Source organism: Haplochromis burtoni, unplaced genomic scaffold (genome assembly GCF_018398535.1).
Source record: "Haplochromis burtoni strain Fernald_Lab_line unplaced genomic scaffold, NCSU_Asbu1 Contig_163, whole genome shotgun sequence".
In the NCBI taxonomy this organism is placed as follows: Eukaryota; Metazoa; Chordata; class Actinopteri; order Cichliformes; family Cichlidae; genus Haplochromis; species Haplochromis burtoni.
In genome coordinates this window covers 599992-622199 of record NW_024582524.1, presented here as the reverse complement: position 1 = coordinate 622199, position 22208 = coordinate 599992, and the positions used below count along the sequence as shown (strand labels likewise).

The following is a 22208-nucleotide window of genomic DNA, read 5'->3' as shown; positions in this document are numbered from 1 at the left end:
AAATACTAGCATTTAACTAACTGTGCAAAAGGACTGTGCAAAAAATCTGTTTGGGGGGGTCATTTTAGCATGTTGCTAATATTTCATGCATAATTCAACCTAGATAGTAGATATAGATTTGATTTGATTTTTATGAAGTTAAAATGATAGGATACTTTTATAAAGTGTAACAGGTGTGTAAATGCGGAAAATATACCTCATACATACCACCTTATGATCTATTATCTTAGTCTGGTGCTAGGTGGTAGCTAGGCAACATGACTATGTCATAATATTTGAATTAGATAAGAACTATTAGCTCCTGCTGGTCCAAGAGGAGTTTTCGGGCAAAGAAACACGCATGAACAAAGAACTTGTGTGTTTTAGTCAGATGTTACTCAAATATTTGTTGATATTCTCAAATATCTTCTCTTCTGGACTCAATGCTAAAACTGAGGATTCAGAATATGAGTTCATAATCCGGTGGGTGACAACATGGAGGCTACGTTAACATGCTCTTGTCTTAACCAATGCACTTTGATGCATATGTATGCACATGTACTTGTACACAAGTAGACTGTGCTGTTGTTGCAAGACAGTTTTATTTGGTGCAGAAAGACTAAAGAACATTATTCTTTGCCACCTACAGTACATTGTCACTTCTCATAATAAATCAGCTTAAGCCTACTGTATCTCCAAGCCCTATTGTGCTCATGATGACAAGTTTAGTTGCCCACATTTCTTTTCATGTTGCTTGGTAACCAATTAAAAGTCACAATCCTTCAGTACCAGCCCACCTTGTTATGGCCAGATGCAGGGAAATGAATATTTTCTTTAATAGCCTGCTGTTTCATTCAGCTGTATTGCGAGGATAAGAAATACCCACTGTGTCTAATCACATCTTCTCCCTCTCATTTCACTCGAGGCATATTCGCAATTTTGTCTATTTTTGACCGCCATTATAGCATGGATTTTTCTCTACTGGGATGCATAGAGGAAAACGTATCTCTACCAGTTAACTGTCATCTACTTTAAAAACAACAAAGGCAACAAAAGAGTCTGAGTTGGTCCTAGCACATGATTAAATCCTACTGAATGCAAGAATGTTGGTCCAGCAGTTGATGGTGCGACTTACAAGGAAGTTGTTTGTGTCCTCCACTGCAGCTTGACCTGGCAAATGATTTGAGGTGTCCCAGATTATCATGTTCCTATCAAAAATAAGGGAAAAAGAAGAAAGAAACCATGGATACAAGGGCAGAAATGATCACGTAAAGTGAAACCATGACACCTGCAACACAACTTAATAGCCTTGTTCACGTATCAAAGCATTTGTTGGTTAGAAATCTCATTCCTTCACATTCGATTTTCAGTTTTTCAATCTGCGTTGTGGAGCGCGTTTGCTCAGTGGAAAATTTCATTCAGTAGCTGGTTGATGGCTAACAAGGTCAAATGACTCTCCGGATAAGATGGACTGTGTCAGAGGAAACAAATACAGACATATACACACACCACCTGCCAGTCAGTCACTCCATCTCTGAATTGAGTAGCAATAATAGAAGATTGAGGTTTGGAGTGTTTACTGCTGATAGGAATATCATTACAACTGTGGAAATCAAAGAATCGCAGCAAAACCGGTTAGCCAGTTCATATAACAATCAATTGAAACCTACACAGTGTTTTTCCCTCTCTGCTCATTTTTCTCTCTCTTCCTTTCACACAATCTTTTCCTCTTGTTGCTATAGTGACGTAAAATGGCTGCATTTTGCAGCGTTGGGCTGGAGCAGGGGAACGCTCCTGCAGCCTGTGAGCTACATTGTTTTACATTTGACTTATCACTTCCTTTCCCGTTACCATTACTGTTTTTACAACAATAACTAAATACAAAGATCCCCTTTCTCCATGACTTCATCTTCTCATCTGCCTCGCTGTAGCTCACGACGCCTCTCTCTGTGTTTGCAGTGTGACAATGCCAAGGGGCTGAGGGCCTTCTTTGATGCCATTTGTTACGGGCCCAAACACCTGATGATCTTCGGCGGCGTCTGCCCCTCTGTAACATCCATCATTGCAGAGTCCTTGGAAGGATGGAATCTGGTGCAGGTAGGAGCTGTACTCCATGTCATCATGCACGAGTGTGTATGACTGTGTACAGTATGTAGTCTTAATATCATGTTATTACACGTGAACTCCTGTCTACACACTTTAAAAAAAGAAATCTGGGTATTTCCAGGAAACCTGACTTTGGTGTTTAAAAGCTGCTTAGGTTCTAGAAATTCCTATTCTGTAGGTGTTTTGGTGGACAGATAGGTCTTAAGATTTCAAAGGGGTTCCAACTCATTGCTTAATCCTTCATTAACCTTGCCAGGGTGAATGTCTAATTGGCAATGCTGTAATCCTCGAAATCCCCCTCCCATTTTACAATCAGAGGCAGAGTCAAAATGGTTTGAACCAACAGTACCATGACCAAAAATCAGTTGTGAAAAATGTGAGAACCATTTTACTTAACACTTAGGCTTAAGTAGAGGAAACACGTTATAAAATGATTGTTAAATCATGAGACAGACTGCTCACATTGCAGTAAAATGTTGCCTTGCACAGGTGAAAAGATATATTTTGGGGTGTTTTATGATTGGCATGAGCTAAAGTGTTTTGGCCAATAAACTTCTTAGGCAATATAATAAAAGTGATCCTGTCATACTGCTTCCTTCCAAGTTCTAAATAGCATTTTGTGCCATTAACTGTTGTGAGTTAAGTGTTGTGGTTGCTCTGTGTGGACATTAAACGTCACTAATTCTTGTATCGGGAAAACTTTTGACCCCCAGAGTTATTGCTTGTGCCTACATTTGCTCTACCAAAGAGGGGAAACGCATGCTTTCAAAGAATACAATTCATTGTCTGCAAATGCTGCAAAGGTTATCAAGCACAGATAAGAAAGAAGTGGAGCTTGTGCTTGGAAGAGATAGTGTAATTCAAGAGGCTGTGTTTTGAACTGAATGTCACATTACGTGGAATATATTTCCTCCATTTGCGGTTGCTGTGAATGCTTTACACAGTCCGTTTTTTGCTCATTGTCTTGTTCGGGTCACTCATGAGTGAAAAGAGTTGGGAATAAAAGGATGACTAATTGTTTTGGGGTTTTTTTTACTCTGTGTTTGCTTTCTTTTGGTGGTAATGATCCCAGTTGAGAAAGATGGTTCAGGTCATAGTTGAATGTTAAGTGTTTATCTGTTGGTTTGCATGTATGTCTAATTGCTTATCTATTCACTTGCTTTTTTTTTTTTACAGTGATACCTTAGAGATGCAATCTTCTGCTCTGCAGAACACTGTGTTGGTACAGTTTGTTCCCCAGAGCACTTTACCAAGTAGCCCATTTTCTGCTGTCATTACAAAGAGCAACACCAACAAATTCATGTCAGCCTGATCCCAAATGCACACAGTGACTATGTCTGAATATCACATAGCAAGTGACTGGGGAGAGAGTTTTAAATGAATAGCTAAAACCAAAGCAATCAAATAGCTTTTTCTTTTTGGGACAGCAGACATGCAGGTGCAAGGAAACTTTGATTAAATACATTTTTCAATCAGCATCTGTCCAGCATAATACTAAGACTTAACTTATCTTGTTACAGGTGTCTTTTTAAAAGCACGACTCGTAATTATCTGCTGTTTTTTTTTTTAAATTAAAGGATCTAATCTGTGTGCATCTCTCTATAGGCAAGTAGGTGTTTATATATAGAATTGTACATTCTCGTTTGTAGGTGTGGTATCAGAAGTTGAGGTTACTGTTCTCAGATGCGAGCTATCTTTGCAGGCCTAAGCTGCATCCTCATTAGAGTATGAGTCATCAACCAGCCATAGTGTGAGCTGGAAATCTGCTCAATATTTGTCCCTGGACATAGAAAACACACCACATAGGTTTTGTTTGTTTTACAGACCCTAAATGCAGAGTAAGGTGGCAGCTTTCTATTTCGTTAGCTGGAGCGTGCATTGAGGTTAGTTAGACACAGGCCTGTGTGCTCCTAATCAGTGTTTTCTGCACACGGTGTTTGTGTGTATGCATGTGTGTGAAACTGAGTGAAGGCTTACATTATTATGAGAGACATGCAACTTGTTTGGTGGTATTACTTCAAACTAAAAACAGGGGTTGAAAAAGAGGGATTGAAAGGAAGGGTCTAACAAAGGGAACCCAAAGAGGAATGGGAGAGGGGATGAGAAATGATGAAACGAGAAAGGTTTGAATCCTGCACCTCACAATTTTTAATGTGCCATGTCAATGGGAGTCTGTTTTTAAAGCTGTGAATTCTGTCACCCTGCTTACTTATTACCAAGCCCTGGCACTGCTTCTACAAAACTTGAGCTGGAGAATTTTCCATCGTGATTTTATGGGCCAGGCTTAACAAGCTCATCATTTCCACATCAAAACAGGGAGCTGGCAGATACTATCTACAGTGGCGATAGCTGAGAGAACAACTACTCCTGGAAGAAGCTTAATCATACACCCATAAAAATAGCGTTCAATCAGTGTTGATGCCTAATGAAGTCAGCTTGAAACGGCTCAACAAAAATAAACTCTGACTGCACGTCCTTTCACTGCAGTCTACACGCAAGACTTGGATGTACATACTTGCATTTAATGCAGAGCAGATGTAGATCAGTGTTTATCATTTTTAGCCAGAGATTCAGTAGCCAGTATTTTCTTATTGGTAATCAATAAAATGGTGTCTACAAACATAAGAGACCTCCTGTAAGAGTGTTAGGGATAAGCAGAGTTATGAAACGATGGAGGAAAGAGCAAGAAATATTCAAGAAGCCAATTTGTACAGTAACTTATCTTCTCTGCGCAATTTGACAGTTTATCCATGATAAAGCCAAAACCTCAAGCCATGATCCCTTCACAAATAGTTTTCTGCATTCTGTGTTACAATTTAATTATCAACTTTCCCCCTTGCAAATCCCAAGAGCTCAGTCAGCAGAAAAGTTCCACTAACTGTTCCTAGTATATCAGTCTGCAGAATTACCACAAAACGAATGAGTGCAGACCAATGCCAAGGGAACATAAATGTCATTTTTTGTAACTGTTCCCCTCTCAAATCTGTTCATTTTTAAAAATACTTAACTAAAATCAGACAATGGGATAACACTATTAGTGGCTGTGGGTGCTGTGTGGTTATCACCTGGTCTCTGCTTTGCAGTTGGACAGACTTTAAATAAAAGGTAGACGTAGCCACCATAATTTCCCCAATTTGTTTGAAGCCTCAAACTGACTGAGATGCAATGACTGAGAAACTTATGCACTCTCATATAAGTAGCCACTTATAATTGACAAGGTAGCCACGCCGTAAAGAACACCCTGCTTCGGGGTTATTTGACTCTAAATGAGGCCATGAAAAAAAAGCAATTGAGATTATGAACTCAATAAGAAAATGTTTACTGATGTCATAAATCCAGTGAGAAACTGGGTCATTTTTCCAATATCTAATTTTTTGCTCTCAGAGGAGTCGACCCTTGCTGCCTTTTAAAAGGCCCAGAGTGAGACTATGTCCACCTTTTATAAAAGCCTGGTGGTCAGCGGTCCCCTTTAAAATTTTAAGAGTCTTTTGCTGGAGGTAAATGAAAAAAGAAATAATCCAGCATGTATCACATCTAGATGGTGACTAGTCTGCTAGTAGCATATTGTTACGCTTTTCCTGTACAGTACTAGAGGACTGATGCGTTCAGCGGACGTTTGGATTCTGACTCATGGCTCGTGTCGGAGATGCCTGTTCGCCGACCTCCTTCCCCAAGCGGCTTTGCTAGGCTCTTTATTTACAGTCACATTTTGTAATGCGTACTGTACATGTGCTAAAATGACTGCCCAAGGAAATTAAAATGGTGGATAAGAATACTACCCGGGCCAGTGGACAGATGGCGTGGAATAGATTGAGGGAATGATGGAGGAACAGACAGGCAGGGGCAGACATAGACTTTAATAGGCTAAAATTGAAATTCAAAGAAGCGGGGCAAGACGCAGCTGCGTTTGTGAGCCGCTATCAGCCACAAATGCAGCTGATTGCTGTGTTTTTATATCTGTGAGACAATGGATGTTGAAGCCATCTTCTTGGCAACCATCTTGGTGAGTGATTAACCTTGTGTTCTCCTCACCATGAAATTACATAATGCCAGAAAGCATTTGGCAAGGTTTTTAAATAGTTGCTGGCACAGATATCTGCAGCATGCTCTTCACGCTCTCTCTCTCCTCCCCCCCCCCCCCTCGTTTTAAGTTCGGAGGTCTTTTTTTCTTCTTCGCAGCAGCAGTGGCGCCTATTTTCTGTAAATGGTTCACTGCGTGCCAGGAAGTAGCCATGGCCCATCCTGGCTCCAGTTGCTTGCCCCTGCTCACTCACCAATTAGGCCTATCAGCGGTCGCACTGTTCATTTTTCAGCCACGTCAAGTGTGTAATGAAAAATTATGCTTCCTGATCATTTTGCCTCTTGTAATTTGGTCGAGAAAGAAAAGACAAAGGAGCCCCGTCCTTCATAACTGATAAATCTGATACATGTTTTAGAGCACAGCTTTGGTGACATGTTTTATGTGTTAATTGCAAAGCAAACTAGGTTAAACATGAACAGAAATCCTACCTCACCATTAGCTCTGTCACTGTTTTTAGATGAGCTATTCCCCAGTGTCCCTCGCCGTGATGTAAAGCGCTAAACCTGTGATTTATTTATCTTCCGGGGACACTGAATAATGAAGTCAATATTTTGGAGGAGGAAAAAGTGGATGCGCTTTCTGAAAGTATTTTGGTCAAGACCTGGACATAGAGCTAATATTTACCTGCATATGAAGCTCATTTTTCTTCGGCATCTTCCATATTGATTGGCAACGCTTCATTAAACCAGGCAATTTAGGGACACGGAAGTTGCATCCCTCCTTTATGAGTGCAGCATTGTTGTCTTTTAAGGCTGCACTATCTCTTTGGTGTCTTTTCCCCCCCCCCAGTTTTATTTTGTTCACTCTCCTTGAGTGCTACACTGGGTGTTTCAATAAAACATGCGATGCCTAGCACTGCAGTATTCTGCCTTACTTGCGTCAAATCCTCCTGTGTACCGTATCAATATTTCATCACTTCCAGAGTTTAGGCTAAAATCACAGAGTGCACGGGCAGAGCTGGTGTGAGCATCACAACAGATCATCATATATCGCAAAATTACGCGTGTGAAGTCCAGTTTATTATTTCGCCCGTGTTCTGAGTGCGTTCTTTGTTTTAGTCAGTGGGTGAGTAAAAGTTTCATGACTTCCCCAAATGCTTTCTGCTTGCTAAGTAGTAGCACAGTCTGATTTCTGATCATCAATATCTTCCTTGATGTTGGGCCCTCGTGAAGAGGACTATATGAGAAAAAAATACAAACTGCTTGACAGAACAAAAAAAGGCGACACCCGGGGGAAGTAAGAAGCGGTGTCCCTCACTCTCTCTGAGCCAAGATTAGATTTAAGTTATTGCCTGAACTGGCTGGAGAAGCGCTTGATGTCACTGTTACCTTTGAACGGACAGAGGCTTGATTCTGTTGTGTAATGCACAGGCCTATATGTGGAGTTAACATTTGGAAAACGAGTGGGAGGATGAGTCAACAGCCTTTGTCATAAGCTGTGAACTAGTCCAGATTTATGGGACAGACTGCTGATGAAGTTAAATGAGGGAAATGTTGACATTTAAAGCAATGCCAATTCTAAAGCAAAACAGCCATATTCTCAACAGCTACTTTATTAGGTACACCGTGTCAGCACTATGTCGTACTCCATTTTTGCCTTAATTTGTCATGGCACAGATTCAACAAGGTGCTGGACACGTGCCTCAGAGATTTTGGTCTGTATTGACATGATAGCATCACACAGTTACTGTAGATTTGTCATTTACACATCCACGATATGAATCTCCCATAACACTGCATTGAAAATGTGCTCTTTTGGATTGAGATCAGTGACTGTGGAGGTCATTTGAGTGCAGTGAACTCATTGAAATGTACAAGAAACCAGTTTGAGATCATTTGAGCTTTGTGACATGGTGTGTTATCCTGCCGGAAGCAGCCATCAGAGATGGGTTTACTGTGGTCATAAAGGGATGGACTTGGTTAGCAATAATAGTCTAGTAGGCTGTGCTAAGTGATGCTCACTTTGTACCAAAGTGTGCCACGAAAATATCCCCTATGCTGTTATACCATCAGCAGCAGCCTGAGCTGTTGATACAAGAAAGGATGGATCTATTCTTTTATGTTGTTTACAAAATTGCGACCCTGTGATTCACATCGATACTCATCAGAGCGGGCAACATTTTTCAGTTTTATATTGTCCAGTTTTAGTGAGCCAGTATGAATTGTAGGCTCAGTTTCCTAATCCTACACGACAGAAATGGCACCCATTGTGCTCTTGTGCTGCTATAGCCCCTCTGCTTCAAGGTTCGACATGCTGTGTGAGATGCTCTCCTGCAAACCTTGGTGGTAATGAGTGGTTATTTGTGTCACTGTTACCCGTCTATCAGTTACAAGCAGTGTGGCGAGTCTCCGCCTGTCACCTCTGGCATCTTCACCCAGAGAACTGGCGCTCACTGGATATTTTTTCTCTTTTTTGGATTCTTCTGTGTAAATCAAAGTGATGATTGTGCAGGACAATCCCAGCCGATCAGCAGTTTCTTAAAAACTCATTCTGATGCCCAATTTGAACTTCAGCAGATCCTCTTGACCACAGGTGTCGAACTCCAGGCCTCGAGGGCCGGTGTCCTGCAGGTTTCATGTGTGTCCTTGATTCAACACAGCTGATTTAAATGGCTAAATGACCTTCTCAACATGTCTTGAAGTTCTCCAAAGGCCTGGTAATGAACTCATCATGTGATTCAGGTGTGTTGACCCAGGGTGAGATCTGAAACCTGCAGGACACCGGCCCTCGAGGCCTGGAGTTCAACACCCCTGCTCTTGACCATGTCTACATGCAAAAATGCACTGAGCTGCATGTGCACTTTGGCAGCTGGTGAGTGTATGTAAAAATAGGAAGACTTCGTATGTGTTTTTTCATTGAGTGACTGTGTCAGAGTTTCTGTAATTTGTCACCAGAGGCAACAACAACAACAAAAAAAATGGGGCTGAAGAAAAGATTAATTACATGCTTTACTGTGCATTAATCAGACATGCTTGGTCATGAATGCTGTGTGCTGTTGGAGAAACACCAGCATGTAGTGTAAAGCAGATCTCTCTCTCTCTCTCACACACACACACACACACACACACACACACAGAGACACACACACACACACACACACACAACACACACACACACACACACACACACACACACACACACACACACACACACACACACACGTACCTATTCACAGTGTCGAATGCACGCGATTTGACAGGAAACACAGTCATTAGTTAATTAGGAACATTTGTTGAATACGGCGCTAACGTGTTGCAACTGTTGGTGTCACATATTGAATAAACATGCTAGTTCAGAGGCACTCAAAAAGAACAAGAGCTTTGACAGAAGCTCTTGCTGCTTCTTTTCTTCCTGAGGAAGTGGAAACAACAAATGGAAACAGTTCTTCTTTCTTGCTCTTTATCACTGACACAACTCTTCAACACCAAGGTCTACGAGACACATTCAAAAAGAATACACAATGAGTACATGCTGAATTCCACCCTGGCATTCGAGTACTATCATTCTCCCAGTAGTTTTCTGGTGGAGGGTGTGTAAAAAGAAAATCATCGTGTCACATTCATAGCACTAATGATGGTGCGGGACGTGCCAGCCACAAGCACCAATAAACAAACTAGATGCATTCATAGTTTGTGCTTGTTTTTGATGTTTCGCACAGGGACTTTAACATGCACACCCACCCACCCCTCTTTTTGTGTGCCCCCCAATCCCGGTTCTTTTCCCGTTTCTCACTTTTCTCTTTTGGGGTTTCCAGGCTTTGATATTTCTTATTTAGGTCATAGACTCCATAGCACTTTGAAAAGATAGCTGGGTGTATACAACTTTCCCTTCTAGATGAAAATAAAGCTTTGAACAAGAAAATCCTCTGATAAATTTAATTTGTTATTAATCTTTATCTAAAATTAATTGACTGTAATAACTTGAGATCAGACGCATGTAAAAGTTGACTCTGCTTTGATTTAGCAGGACAATATGCATCTTTTTTTTTTAGCAAGATACTTCACTTTTTTAATCAGGCTACAATATAGTTAGTTTTTAAAAAGGCACCACAAGAGAGAACCTGAAGGAGAAATTATTTCAGGGCACAGTGTAGAAACAAAAAGAGAACTCAGCAGAAAAAACATACATTAGACAACACAAACACAAGTATTTTAAAGATATTATAGAGGGTAAAATCAAGGTTTATTCCAAAATATCAGCAAAAGAATGCCAGGAATACAAATAATTTCACAGTAGGAGTAAATAAAGAAGACAAACAAGTTTGGAAAAGAAGGTTTTCTTAGTTGCAAAGTAGAGAAAATCCAGTAAAACCAATGTCATTAATCTATAACTTGCCTCTGTGGTTTATATCACAGTTTTGGATTATGCCTAATGTTGGTGTCTGTGTACCTCTTGAGGTGAACAACTTTTTGGTCTTTTCTTGAATCTAATTAATGGTATTTAGGCTGTTTTAAAAAATGATTTTTTTTAACATTTCATGTAGTCAGAAAACCTTTACAAACCCCTTAAAAGAATGTTGTTACCCCATTCAACTCCATTTCCTTCAGTTTTTTTCCTCCACTTTAAGGACAGTTTAGAATCACGGAACCCAAAAATTTGTTGTTGGAAATGAGCTTCTCTGAGGCAGGCATTAGGAAGATCCTTTGAAACTATATCAAAAACAAGGGCAGACTAGCTGAGCAATTGAACATCAAAGAGAACCCAGCTCCATTACAAGCCATTAAAACCATAACGGCTGCTTGGAAAGAGTGAAGCTTAGAGGATCGATAAAGGGCAGTTTAACTGTCTGACACAGCTCACTAATATCTGAGGCATCAACTCCCATTCAGAGAGAGACTGAAGGAGAGAGAGAGGGGGGGGGGAATAAAATGAATGAGAGAGAAAAAAATAGAAGTTAGTGGATAAGAGAGCGGAAATGGAAAGCGGGAAAGACTCTTATTACTGAGTGCTTTCCATCCTCCATTGCTCCCCTTTGTCTTCCTTCTCTCACCAATCCCTGATGTACAGTATTCTTGTACTGTGATGATATAACCTGATTTTACAGTAGAACGGCCATAAGCATAATTCTTTCCCTATACACACAGCACACATTAGCACCAACACGCTATCGAACTAGATGATGAGCATCTAGTTATGCAGACGGGAAAACTGCTTTAACTTATGTTTATATTTTCATTCCTGCTTTTAATTTCAAACATAGCAACATGTACAGCAAAGTATTGCACAATAAGCAGCTGTGCATGTGATGCTTGCACGAACCTATTATGCTAACTGCACTCAAACTGTAATATCACTCCCATATAAAATTGCACCCGTCTGAAAACTGATGAAAGTGTTTTGTTTGACAAACACCAGATCTAGGCAGAGAGGCTTAAAGATTCTCTCCACCTCCTTACTTGATTAAATTCCTTTTCCCTTTTTGTCACTTTATTCTGCCGTTCTTTCCTCCCACGCGATCCTCTTTCTCTTTATCGGGGCATCAGAATGCGGAAGCGTTAAGCCTCCTTGAGATTGATACTGAGCTCAATGCTATTTTTATTCCCTACTGGTGCAGTCATTGAATACCTTTCCTTTTCACCTGCGGCTACAAATGGAATCCAGTATGATAAGTCATGATAAATGATAATGTCTTTCTAGCTTTAGGCCACTTTAACTTATTCCCAAAAGACAAACACCTAACAAAATTGTGTAAACGCTATTTTCTGGCTATATTCGCATACAAAGTTACACAGGTCATTCATATCTTTGATTGTTTTAAAGATCGAATACCCTTTGTGTAGTTATTTCTCCAGTTTTCATCAATGCTAGTTCTTTTTCTATCTTAAATGATTCTGTATAGGTTCCATGGTGAAGACACGCTTCTCTTTAGGCTAACAACTTTTCTCGAATCCTACTGCCAGTTGGTGTCCTCTTTGAACAGCTGTGGCACTCAGGCTTAGATTCAGGCAGACAAACAATTGCTCAGATGAATAAATAAACTAGCCCATACTTGCACAGATGCAGAAGCAGATATGTGCATGTGCAATTTGCATGTAGACTGGCTTGCACATTTCCCAATGCCATCGCTCACATCACTCTCTCTCTCTCCCTTCTTTTCTTTCTAGTCCTCTTCGCTCTCTCGCTCTTTTTCCTCCCCCATCTTAGTCTTTCCTGTAACAAAAGGGGTCTTCCTTTTCAAAGGGCCTCAGAAAACCTTGGGCACAAAAAGCAGGAATTGCTATAATTGGCAAAAACGTGGTGAAGCGTTTGGCATGAGGAACTCTCATATTCCAATTATGCTGACAGAAATATGGGCTTGCACCATTTCAGAATGCAGACAAACATGGCAAGGAAACTACTCACTACTCATGAATAGTCATAACATGCTCTCTGCTGCATTACGGTGAGTTTAAGTGTCACATTTGTCAAAAGATTTTGCTTTGTTTTGTAGCCGCAGTATCACATTCACATGCAAATCGGTAGCATGATGTGCATGCTGAAAATGACAGGGCAGTTTCTTTGTGTAGCACGAAGGTAGACAACTTCAAATTGAACCCTTTAAAGTTTGCTTTATGGTTTCTACCTGATACCGTTATGTTGAAGCACAGTAGCTACTCAAAATACACTCTCATATCATCTGATGTCCTGCTGGAAGGTGAACCTCCGCCCCAGTATCAAGTCTTTTACAGACTCCAAGAGGTTTTCTTCCAAGATTGCCCTGTATTTGGCTCCATCCATCTTGGTGTGTTCAGAGTGATGTGCAGAGTTAGTTTTCTGCCACACATAGCGTTTTGCATTTTGGCCAAAAAGTTCCATTTTGGTCTCATCTGACCAGAGCACCTTCTTCCACATGTTTGCTGTGTCCCCCACATGGCTTGTGGCAAACTGCAAACGGGACTTCTTATGGTTTTCTGTTAACAATGGCTTTCTTCTTGCCACTCTTCCATAAAAACCAACTGCAGTGCACGACTAACACTTGTCCTATGGACAGATTCCCCACCTGAGCTGTAGATCTCTGCAGCTCGTCCAGAGTCACCATGGGCCTCTTGGCTGCATTTCTGATCAGCGCTCTCCTTGTTCAGCCTGTGAGTTTAGGTGGACGGCCTTGTCTTGGTAGGTTTACAGTTGTGCCATACTCCTTCCATTTCTGAATGATGGCTTGAACAGTGCTCTGTGGGATGTTCAAAGCTTGGGAAATCTTTTTGTAGCCTAAGCCTGCTTTAAATTTCTCAATATCTTTATACCTATGGCAAGGCTGGGATGGTCAATTTGGTAAAGTAAATCCATTGGGCATCTTTCTTTGCCTTTAGACAACAATTCTGATGGCAAAAGAGCCAAACGGGACAGGCAAAAAAAAAAAAAATCTTTATACCTGACCTGTCTGGTGTGTTCTTTGGACTTCATGGTGTTGTTGCTCCCAATATTCTCTTAGACAACCTCTGAGGCCGTCACAGAGCAGCTGTATTTGTACTGACATTAGATCACACACAGGTGCACTCTATTAGCACTCATCAGGCAATGTCTATGGGCAACTGACAGCACTCTGAATAATTACGCACACCCCACTTTGCAGTTATTTATTTGTAAAAAATGTTTGGAATCATGTATGATTTTCGTTCCACTTCTCACGTGTACACCACTTTGTGTTGGTCTTTCACGTGGAATTCCAATTCAATTGATTCATGTTTGTGGCTGTAATGTGACAAAATGTGGGAAAGTTCAAGGGGGGGCGAATACTTTTGAAAGCCACTGTACATTTTTATTGCTATGCAGATGATATAAGAATGTCTTAACACAATAAAGACCTGGATGACCTCCAATTTCATCTTTCTAAATTCAGATATAAATCTCTTCCATGGGATTTTTTAAAATCTATTTTTTGTTCTGCCTTCTTCCCATCAGCCCCAACCGGTTCTGCTCGAGTTTTCTTCTCGTTAAAAGGGAGTTTCTTCTTCCCACTGTTGCTAATTACTTGTTCACAGGGGGTTGTTTGATTGTTTGGGTTTTCTCTATTGTAGAATCTTTACCTTACAATATAAAGTGCTTTGAGGCAACTCCTGTTGTGATTTGGTGCTATATAAATAACAGTGAATTGAACTGAATTAATAATGAATTTATGGAAATACACTTGGTTTAAGTGCCGCAGACCTAATTTCCTGTCAACAAAATCATTAATAAATAACAAAACTCAGCATAACAGATTTTCTGTTTAGCAAGTTGATTTCTATCCACATTGGACATCTTAGTCTGGAATTTGTTAAGAAGACGAGCTGTCTAAACAGCTGCAAGAATACTGGAAGGTCTTCTACACACTATATAACTGCCATTGCTTTGGGGTATGTGAAGTGTGTTTTATATATAAATACCCTGAGTTGCTGGCAGCACTGCACAGTGCACTGTTTAAAATTTTAATTCAAACCTTTTAGTGGTTTGCAAGCAGGAGGGCCTGGGAGACAAAGCAGGGAGAGCAGCACAGCCAGCTCATTAGTGCAGAGTGGAGTTTGTCTGTCTTTGAACATGTCTCTCTCACACTCATCGGTGTGCCTACAATAAACTTACGTATGGCTATGTGCACAAAGAAACATCACACAGGTGCACAGATGATTCCGTGCCCAAACAAAAACACATGTACTGTGTATGTATGTGGCTTTTCTCATACATATACCTCCACATTATAACGCAAGCTGCCTTGTTATATATTCGCATATCTGATGACTGCTGAACTCCACAGGTTGGCAGAAGAAAAAAGGGAAAGTGGGGCAGAATGTTCTTAAACACTGAACTCAAAATGTGCATATGGTTGGATCTCCTTGAACAACAACGCATATACACACACTCACAGACTCACTGTCTAGGTAGATGCATTCTCAGCTTGTACCAACCTTTAAATTTATAAATACCCCTGTGGTATTAAAAGCGAGTTTGTGTTTGATGTGGAGCTCTGAGCTTTTTTACATCCTAATGCATCAGAACTGTTTCCTGTCATGCTGTCTTCTGTTGGCTGCTGCTTTTTAGCTACTGCTATCTTTTAAAACCAAAAAATGACTTGACTTAGAACTAACTTCCATCATACAACAATAGATTTTACTTGATAGAACTTGTTTCAGTGTTATTTAGTGTTTTGTAATGTTAACCATGCTATATATTGGGTTTTAGCAGGTTTTGTCACATCTGCTGCTTTGTCTTTTTTTTTTAGATACATTTCATGCATTAAACATGGAGATAGATTTTTTTATTTTTTTTTGGTTCTGTTAAGCTGAACGTCATTATTTTATTCATGCATGAATAATTATCTGCGTCTGTTTATTTATTTTTAAAATTTAGCAAAAAAATATATAAATGGATCTTGGTTCTGGGTACAATATAAGACTCACAAACAACTGTAAGTTTTTAATATGATTAGCTTGTTTAATATTATGCCCCCATGGATCGTAACATGGTTTTTTGTTTGTTTTTTTTGTTATTGCCTACAGGAAGCTTCGTATTCAGCAAGTGGTCCAATATTAAATGTTGTCTGCTGCAGCTGAAGAGGTCATACTTCATTTTTAGTTCAAAGGTGTCCTGTGGTACTTCACAGAACATCTGTGCGAAGACTTTTGCACTGATGATAGAACTTTCAGTCTTTAGCTTTATGGAATCAAGCATGAAATGTAGCTAGAATGTGACTGCAGTAAAACTGGAGTAATTATTCATCGTCCTAAATGATGATTAGTGTCAAAGTACCCTCAGCACTTGGACTGTTAAACTGCTTCCTGTCATGGTTAAGGTATTTCACTGCTGAAACAAGATCCACTACAGCAAACACTTTTGGATTAGTATCATTATATATATATATATATATATATATGTATAGCATGCCGAGGGTCAGATCTTGTGTACATATGCAAAGAAATCGATACAATGCACCAGTTTTCCAGTTTTCAATAATACAGAATGGATTTCTTTCATTAAATAACACACTCTGGTACTTATCCCCAAGAAACACTGTAAAAGGTTGCGAAGGAAGATGTGAGACGTGGAATTTCATTGGCCGTGTTACCTGATATTTACCACTCAATAGGTTAACGCCAAGGGGGGTCACCGCTCCCTGTGGAGTGGCGTCGTGCATTTTTAAAGAGAAAGCACACACTAACCAGCAGGATGCCAGCTTCCTCTCTCAGCGTTCGGAAGCGCTCATAAACACACCATCGCTGACCTTTACCTCCAATAAACACCATTAAATATGAAAAAGGACATAATTGAAAGTAACCACACTGTCGCTTTCTTCTTTTTCCGCATGCACACACACACATTTACACACTTGAGAAAGCCAGAGCCTTGCACACATTACCTGGCTTGCTACTTGGCTGATAATAATAATAACAGTATTAATAGTCTTGACATTTTCTGTCATCTCATTAGGGAACACTGCAAACATCACACACAGAGACGAGCCTTTGATGGTACCTAAAAATACGAGAATACCTAATTTTACATGGTAAACTGACCACCCAGACCAAGCTGGTTTCCATCACCCGTCTTGCCTCCTCACCTCACCTTCAGTCCAGAGGGAGTTTTACAGGATGAAGAAGTGTGCGTGAGATTAATCACAAACAATCACAGCGAGAGGATTCATAGAGGCAATCAAAAGAAACACTGGCTCACTGGTGAGGGTGAAATATTTATTTTGTCCATTGATTTGTTTTCTGAACAATTCCCTCTTTCACCAATCATCCACATGTACTGACTCCTCCCTAAACTCTCCAACTTGTTTTCATAGATCTGACAGGAAGTGAGTGTGACAGAGTGAGCTTGCATGGGGTTGGAATAGAAATTTCATTTGGGCTGGGTGTTTATCCTGCAGAGGTAAACTTTGATTTCAGGCTCTGTTGTGGCATTACTTCCTTTTCCCCCACTGGCAGAAAACAGAGAGAGTAATCAGCTTAATTGGTATAATTATGGGGTAAGCAGTGAACCCTTGAACACACGCCTCTGCTTTCCGAGACGGATATTGCAGATTATGGGGGTAAAGTTCTCTTCATCAGCATTTAGCTGGGTCTCCTTTGTCTATGAATGGGGATTATGTGGAACACATTTATAATAGAGAAAACAGATGATCCAATACAGTGACCAGTATTTTTTGTGAAAATTACTAAGGCCCATTTTTCCACTGTCACAATGCCATTAAATAAATACAGTTTATTCCCAAATAAAAAGCCTTGTGTTGACTCGTATTAGAGCGTAGTTTGCATAAATACTGTTTTACCGTGTTGCCATGTGTAAACAGCAATCTTTCTAAAGACAGACGAACCAGTCTGTAAAAGAGCAGGTATAAAATGCACAACATTTACAACTCACCTGAACCATTCCAATGGTGCACCACTCATTTAATGCTATCTCATTAGAACACATTTGTAATGCTACCCTATTCTGTCTTTGGTGCATCATATTCAAGGATATTTCACGTTACTGAATGTTGGACTGCAAGCCCACCTCACGCTTTGTCTGTGTCTCTCTTTCGCTCTTTTTTGCAACCCAGGAGATGGAATTTTAAAACTTGACAGTCCTCTTTGAGCCAGCCTTTTGGCCCCTGCAGGTCTCTGTAAATTGAAAAGTCAGAGAGAGTAAAGAAGCAGGCAAAGGTAAGATAGAGAGAGGAAGGCCATGAAAGAGAGGGAGAGAGTTTTCTATATAGCAGGACGGCCTTTGTATTCCCCTATAGCAAGATCTTGGCCACTTCTTTTTCTCTTCTCTCTCGCTCTCGCTCGCTGCTCAATGAACTGACCCTCTGCTGCAGAAGCCAGATGCTATCAGATGTCCTCAATGAAGAATTCTACCTGTGTTGGAGGCAGGTCTTTGAAAATGAAATGAATCCCCGGACCGGTTCCTGTTTTTTCAGACCTCTCAAAAGCATATTTCACAGTTAAAGCTGCTTCATGGCCACCATTTGAAGAGTAATTGAAAATCCATGGCTGATTGACTCAGACCCTTGGTAATTAATTTTCCTTTAGTTGCAGGGCTCCAAGACCAGCTCTCACATCTGTTCTATGTAATGGTTCTTTTACTGCACTGGTACTATTAACATACAGTGGTTTAGGTCTGCTTTGATAAATGGATGGCTGATATCTACCAATTAACTGTTCCAAATATTACAGATTTAACATACTGAAGAGCAGACCAGTAGACTGTCTCGAGGAATTGCCTTTTGGCTGTGTATACCAAGTGGTTTATTGGTCCAGACACATATCTGTGGTCACCAGAAATTTGAGGGGCAGCACACTGTTGCCTCACACAAGAAGTCCCTGGGTTCCAATCAACTCTCAGGTAAGTCATTTTGTAGGGGGTTTCTATATCACCTTTGTTCTCCCAGCTTCCTCCCACAGTCCAAAGACCTGCAGTTAGTGGGGTTAGGCTAACTGGTGATTCTAAGTTGACTGTCTCCCATAAGTGCATATAAACACAAGTGCAACAAGTTATTCTTGCAAATATAATAGTAGTATAATAGTTGCATTTCTTAGGGACATCATCGCTATTATCTACAAATCATACCAAGCTTCACAGGGATTTGTTTTAGGCAAGAACCTATTTTACATGGTGAAGTTTTCCTTCTTTCCCTCTGTCCTTTCCTCCTCTGCTCGATGTGTGAGAATGCCTAATTTGAAATTCTGTAGTCAGAAACTCACAATGTAAAGGTCTTAACCCTGGCTCATTTCCAGTCCTTTTGTTTAGTCCTCTTAACTTGACTCTTTTCAAGTACCTAATACCTCAGTGACTTATAGCTTGGTGCTCAAGGTTCCTGCTGCTCTACTGCCCCTCCTTAGGGCAACTGAACTGTTCTTCAAATGTTTCAGAGGGTTGGCAAACATCCACCTGTTTAGAGGCAAAGCAACAAGCATAACTGAAGGACATTTAGGTGAAGACATCATTGGAGTATTTAAATGTGAGAGCCATAGCTTAGCTGCTCTGGTGATTACTAGAGAGAAAGAAATTGCACTTTAGGTACAAGATGAGATACCACAGGGTAGAAGAATATTGTTGCTTTTAAATGGGAAATTGCACCCAGACGTTTTTGGGGTAATGTGACTTTGATACAGGCATCATGAAGGCCACCAAAATCCACCTTTATGTTCTCCACAAAAACAAGATCAAAGGAAATGACATCTACGCAAAAAACCGAAGAAGGAGTTACAGCAGTGATATCTGAGAGTTCAGCAAAAGGAGGAGAGGGAGAAACCTAATGGCATGTCTCACATTGATCGACCTTGGAGCCTGTGTCTTGGAGATGAGTCGCTGATATACGCAGCATGCTGAGTATGGGAATGGTCAGCATTGACATCCAAGTCACGTTTGCAACGGAGTGTTGTATGGCGCTATAATCACGGTCAGCCTATAGAAGAAAGAGACAAAGGAGGAGAGAGAAGAGGTGCGCGGCAGGCAGCTCAGCTGAAGGTCTTCTTCAAAACAATTGTGCTAGAATAAAAAAAGAAATTTTTTCGGACTTGCTCCACGCAGTGGCTGACATTTGATTTTGTCGATAAAGACAACATGTAGTTATAACTATCATGTAATGGTGCGGGCGTATTTTCACTCATTATTTGCTACTTTACAACAGGTCTGCATAGGAGGCGTAACATTAAGAGCTTAGCAGCTCCTATTGAATATGTTTACACAGAAGACATCAGGCACAGTGTTGAACTTAGCTGTTCACAGACTCAGGCCAGGACTGGTACACAGGAAATTCAATTAAAATATGACTAGAGGTGCATTAAGGGGCATATCGCACATAATATACATGCTGTTTTGTGTTTTCTCTGTAGACACAGCTTTAAATATCTCACCAGCACTTATCCGCCACACTTGATACAGTACTTGTACACGGTGAATTTAAAGGCACTGCACATTTTCCCGTAAATGTTTTGCAGATTTCAGTTTTTCGTCCTTGCCAGTAATATTTTATATTCACGGCTCTGGGTACAGAAATGATGCAGTCCACCTTGAGTAGAGACTTCTGAGATTATAATAAGACTGACTAAATCATGTTTGTATTACATCTGGTGCATAAGTTGCACAGCTTTTGGGAAGTAGTTTCATGCCATTCTGTATGCGAACTATTTCTGGCATCCTCATGTGAGTTTGAACTTCTATGCGTCCTTTTGTTTTTTAAAGGCAGTTTCTTTGGGGTTGATTTGGGTAAATGTTGTCAGAGTATCAAGACTAGGTCAGGCTATTGAGGCTTAGGTTAGAAAAGCCAATTATCAAAGAGATGAGAACTTTATTATGACTGACAAAAATGGCTAATTGAAAAATAAACCTAGTGTGACCTGCCTTTTGACTGTGATGGTAATTTGCATCTTTAACTTCTTTCTGAGGTATTTAAGCTCTTTTTTCTTTCCTTAGTATAATATATGGCATCAAACCTGTGTCAGGGTTATGTCGTTGTGCACATAGAGAAAGACTTTCCTCCAGAATAGAGGAACAAAGTTGTTGCGAGTGGCTCAGGAACATGTCGGCTAATTAAGTGCTCTTCTCTCTTTTGTAGTAAATGTTTCTTCTCTGTCAAGCCAGAGTTTTTTTTAACTATATCTTGAGGGCTAAAAAGCAAAATGCCCAAAATAAGGGTCAATGTTTGAAATCTATTCGTTTAATGCTACCAGAGGAATTTGTATTACCCGCTGTTCCATAGTCTGTAGACTCAGAAAGACCTTTTACGAGTGACAGTAAGATTTGGATAATGCATCTTTGTGGCTCAAGTGGCCCTGGTGTTGCATGGTCCTTTTGAGTTCAGACTCACCTCTGTCAAACCTCAAAGAACTGCGTATCCACGGAGGTGAGGAGAAAACTTGGCCATTTGCTTCTCTTAGATGTATCCATGTGTTGCAAAGGCAAAGGGCTCACCAGCCCCCAGACATGCTCCAGGGAGGTGGATGGTTCTTCCACTCCTTCAAAGCTCAGTCAAACTGAGTAGACGTAAGATGCAGCGATGAGCTTAAGCTCATTGTGCAGCTCTGACAGAGAAATGTGTGGTGGCCCTGAAAAACACCAACAAATAGAAAAATGCTGAAAAAGGACAAAACAAATAGAAGTCAATTAAAACACAGAAGAAATTGAAATGAATTCCACAAAAGCTCCTAAAACCAGAAAAAAAGACTCACAAAACACAACAGAAGTGTTTTTGGGGAGACAATAAAGTGACGGAACAGTTGCTGAAGTGAAAAGCAAATAGCCAATCTAAAGTATTACATGAATCATGTGAAAAACACACATTACCAGCATCTTTTTATCGTCAACACTGTAGAATCCTCTGCTTCTTTAAAACATGCCTCAGTGCAATCCTTCACATATTTTGGTTCCTGTCACTTCTCCAGCTGTTACATCGCGTTATTGTCTCCACTATGTCTATTTTTTTCTACTTCCTTTATGTTTTATTCAACGTTTGGTGCTGTTTTTCTACTTTCTGGTGTTTTTTTAATTCCAGTGCATTTGACTGGATTTGAAATGCAAGCTGGGAAAACAAATTTATCTGCAAATACTTCTCAAATCTAAGCCACGTCCATGTCTTTGTAAATATATGTGTGTGTTCGATGACACAATAAAAAAACAAGTACCTTAGTGGACTGTAGGACTGTAAAGGTTCACTCTAATAACTCTATCACTGAAAACAATGAAAAGCCAAACTTTCAGATATTCTACCCAATATTAAATGCATGTATGGAAATCAATAACCCCAAGAAACATGATAAAACAGCATGGTTGATACCCACTACTGCTGATAGTTTTGCTCCCAAGCTACATCCATTCATTGACTCCTTTCAGCTACACAGAGCCTGACCCACATCCACAACAAAAAGCCCCCAAATGGAAAACATAACCTTTTGACCTGTAATCATAATTCCACCAGTAAACAACCTTTCCCAGCATGGGTTCAAATAGTTCCAAAGGGTAAATTTAAAAACGTGTAGTACCTTTGTTTTCTCAAAGAGAATGCTTGGGGAGAAAACAAATGAAAAAATGAAAATGGAAAGAAAAATAGCAGTTTTTATGGAAAACACGTGTTCTGATAAGCAGAGTCGTTGCCCAAAGGAAT

General features: G+C 40.2%; 1 protein-coding gene across 1 annotated transcript in view; it reads left to right on the top strand.

The window, feature by feature from the left end:
- gabbr2 (gamma-aminobutyric acid (GABA) B receptor, 2) overlaps positions 1–22208 on the top strand; it is a 186264-nt gene that overhangs the window by 49094 nt on the left and 114962 nt on the right. The window contains exon 2 of the mRNA XM_005932932.3: positions 1939–2076. Coding sequence (XP_005932994.1) covers positions 1939–2076 — 138 coding nt within the window. The remainder of the gene's footprint in view (positions 1–1938; positions 2077–22208) is intronic.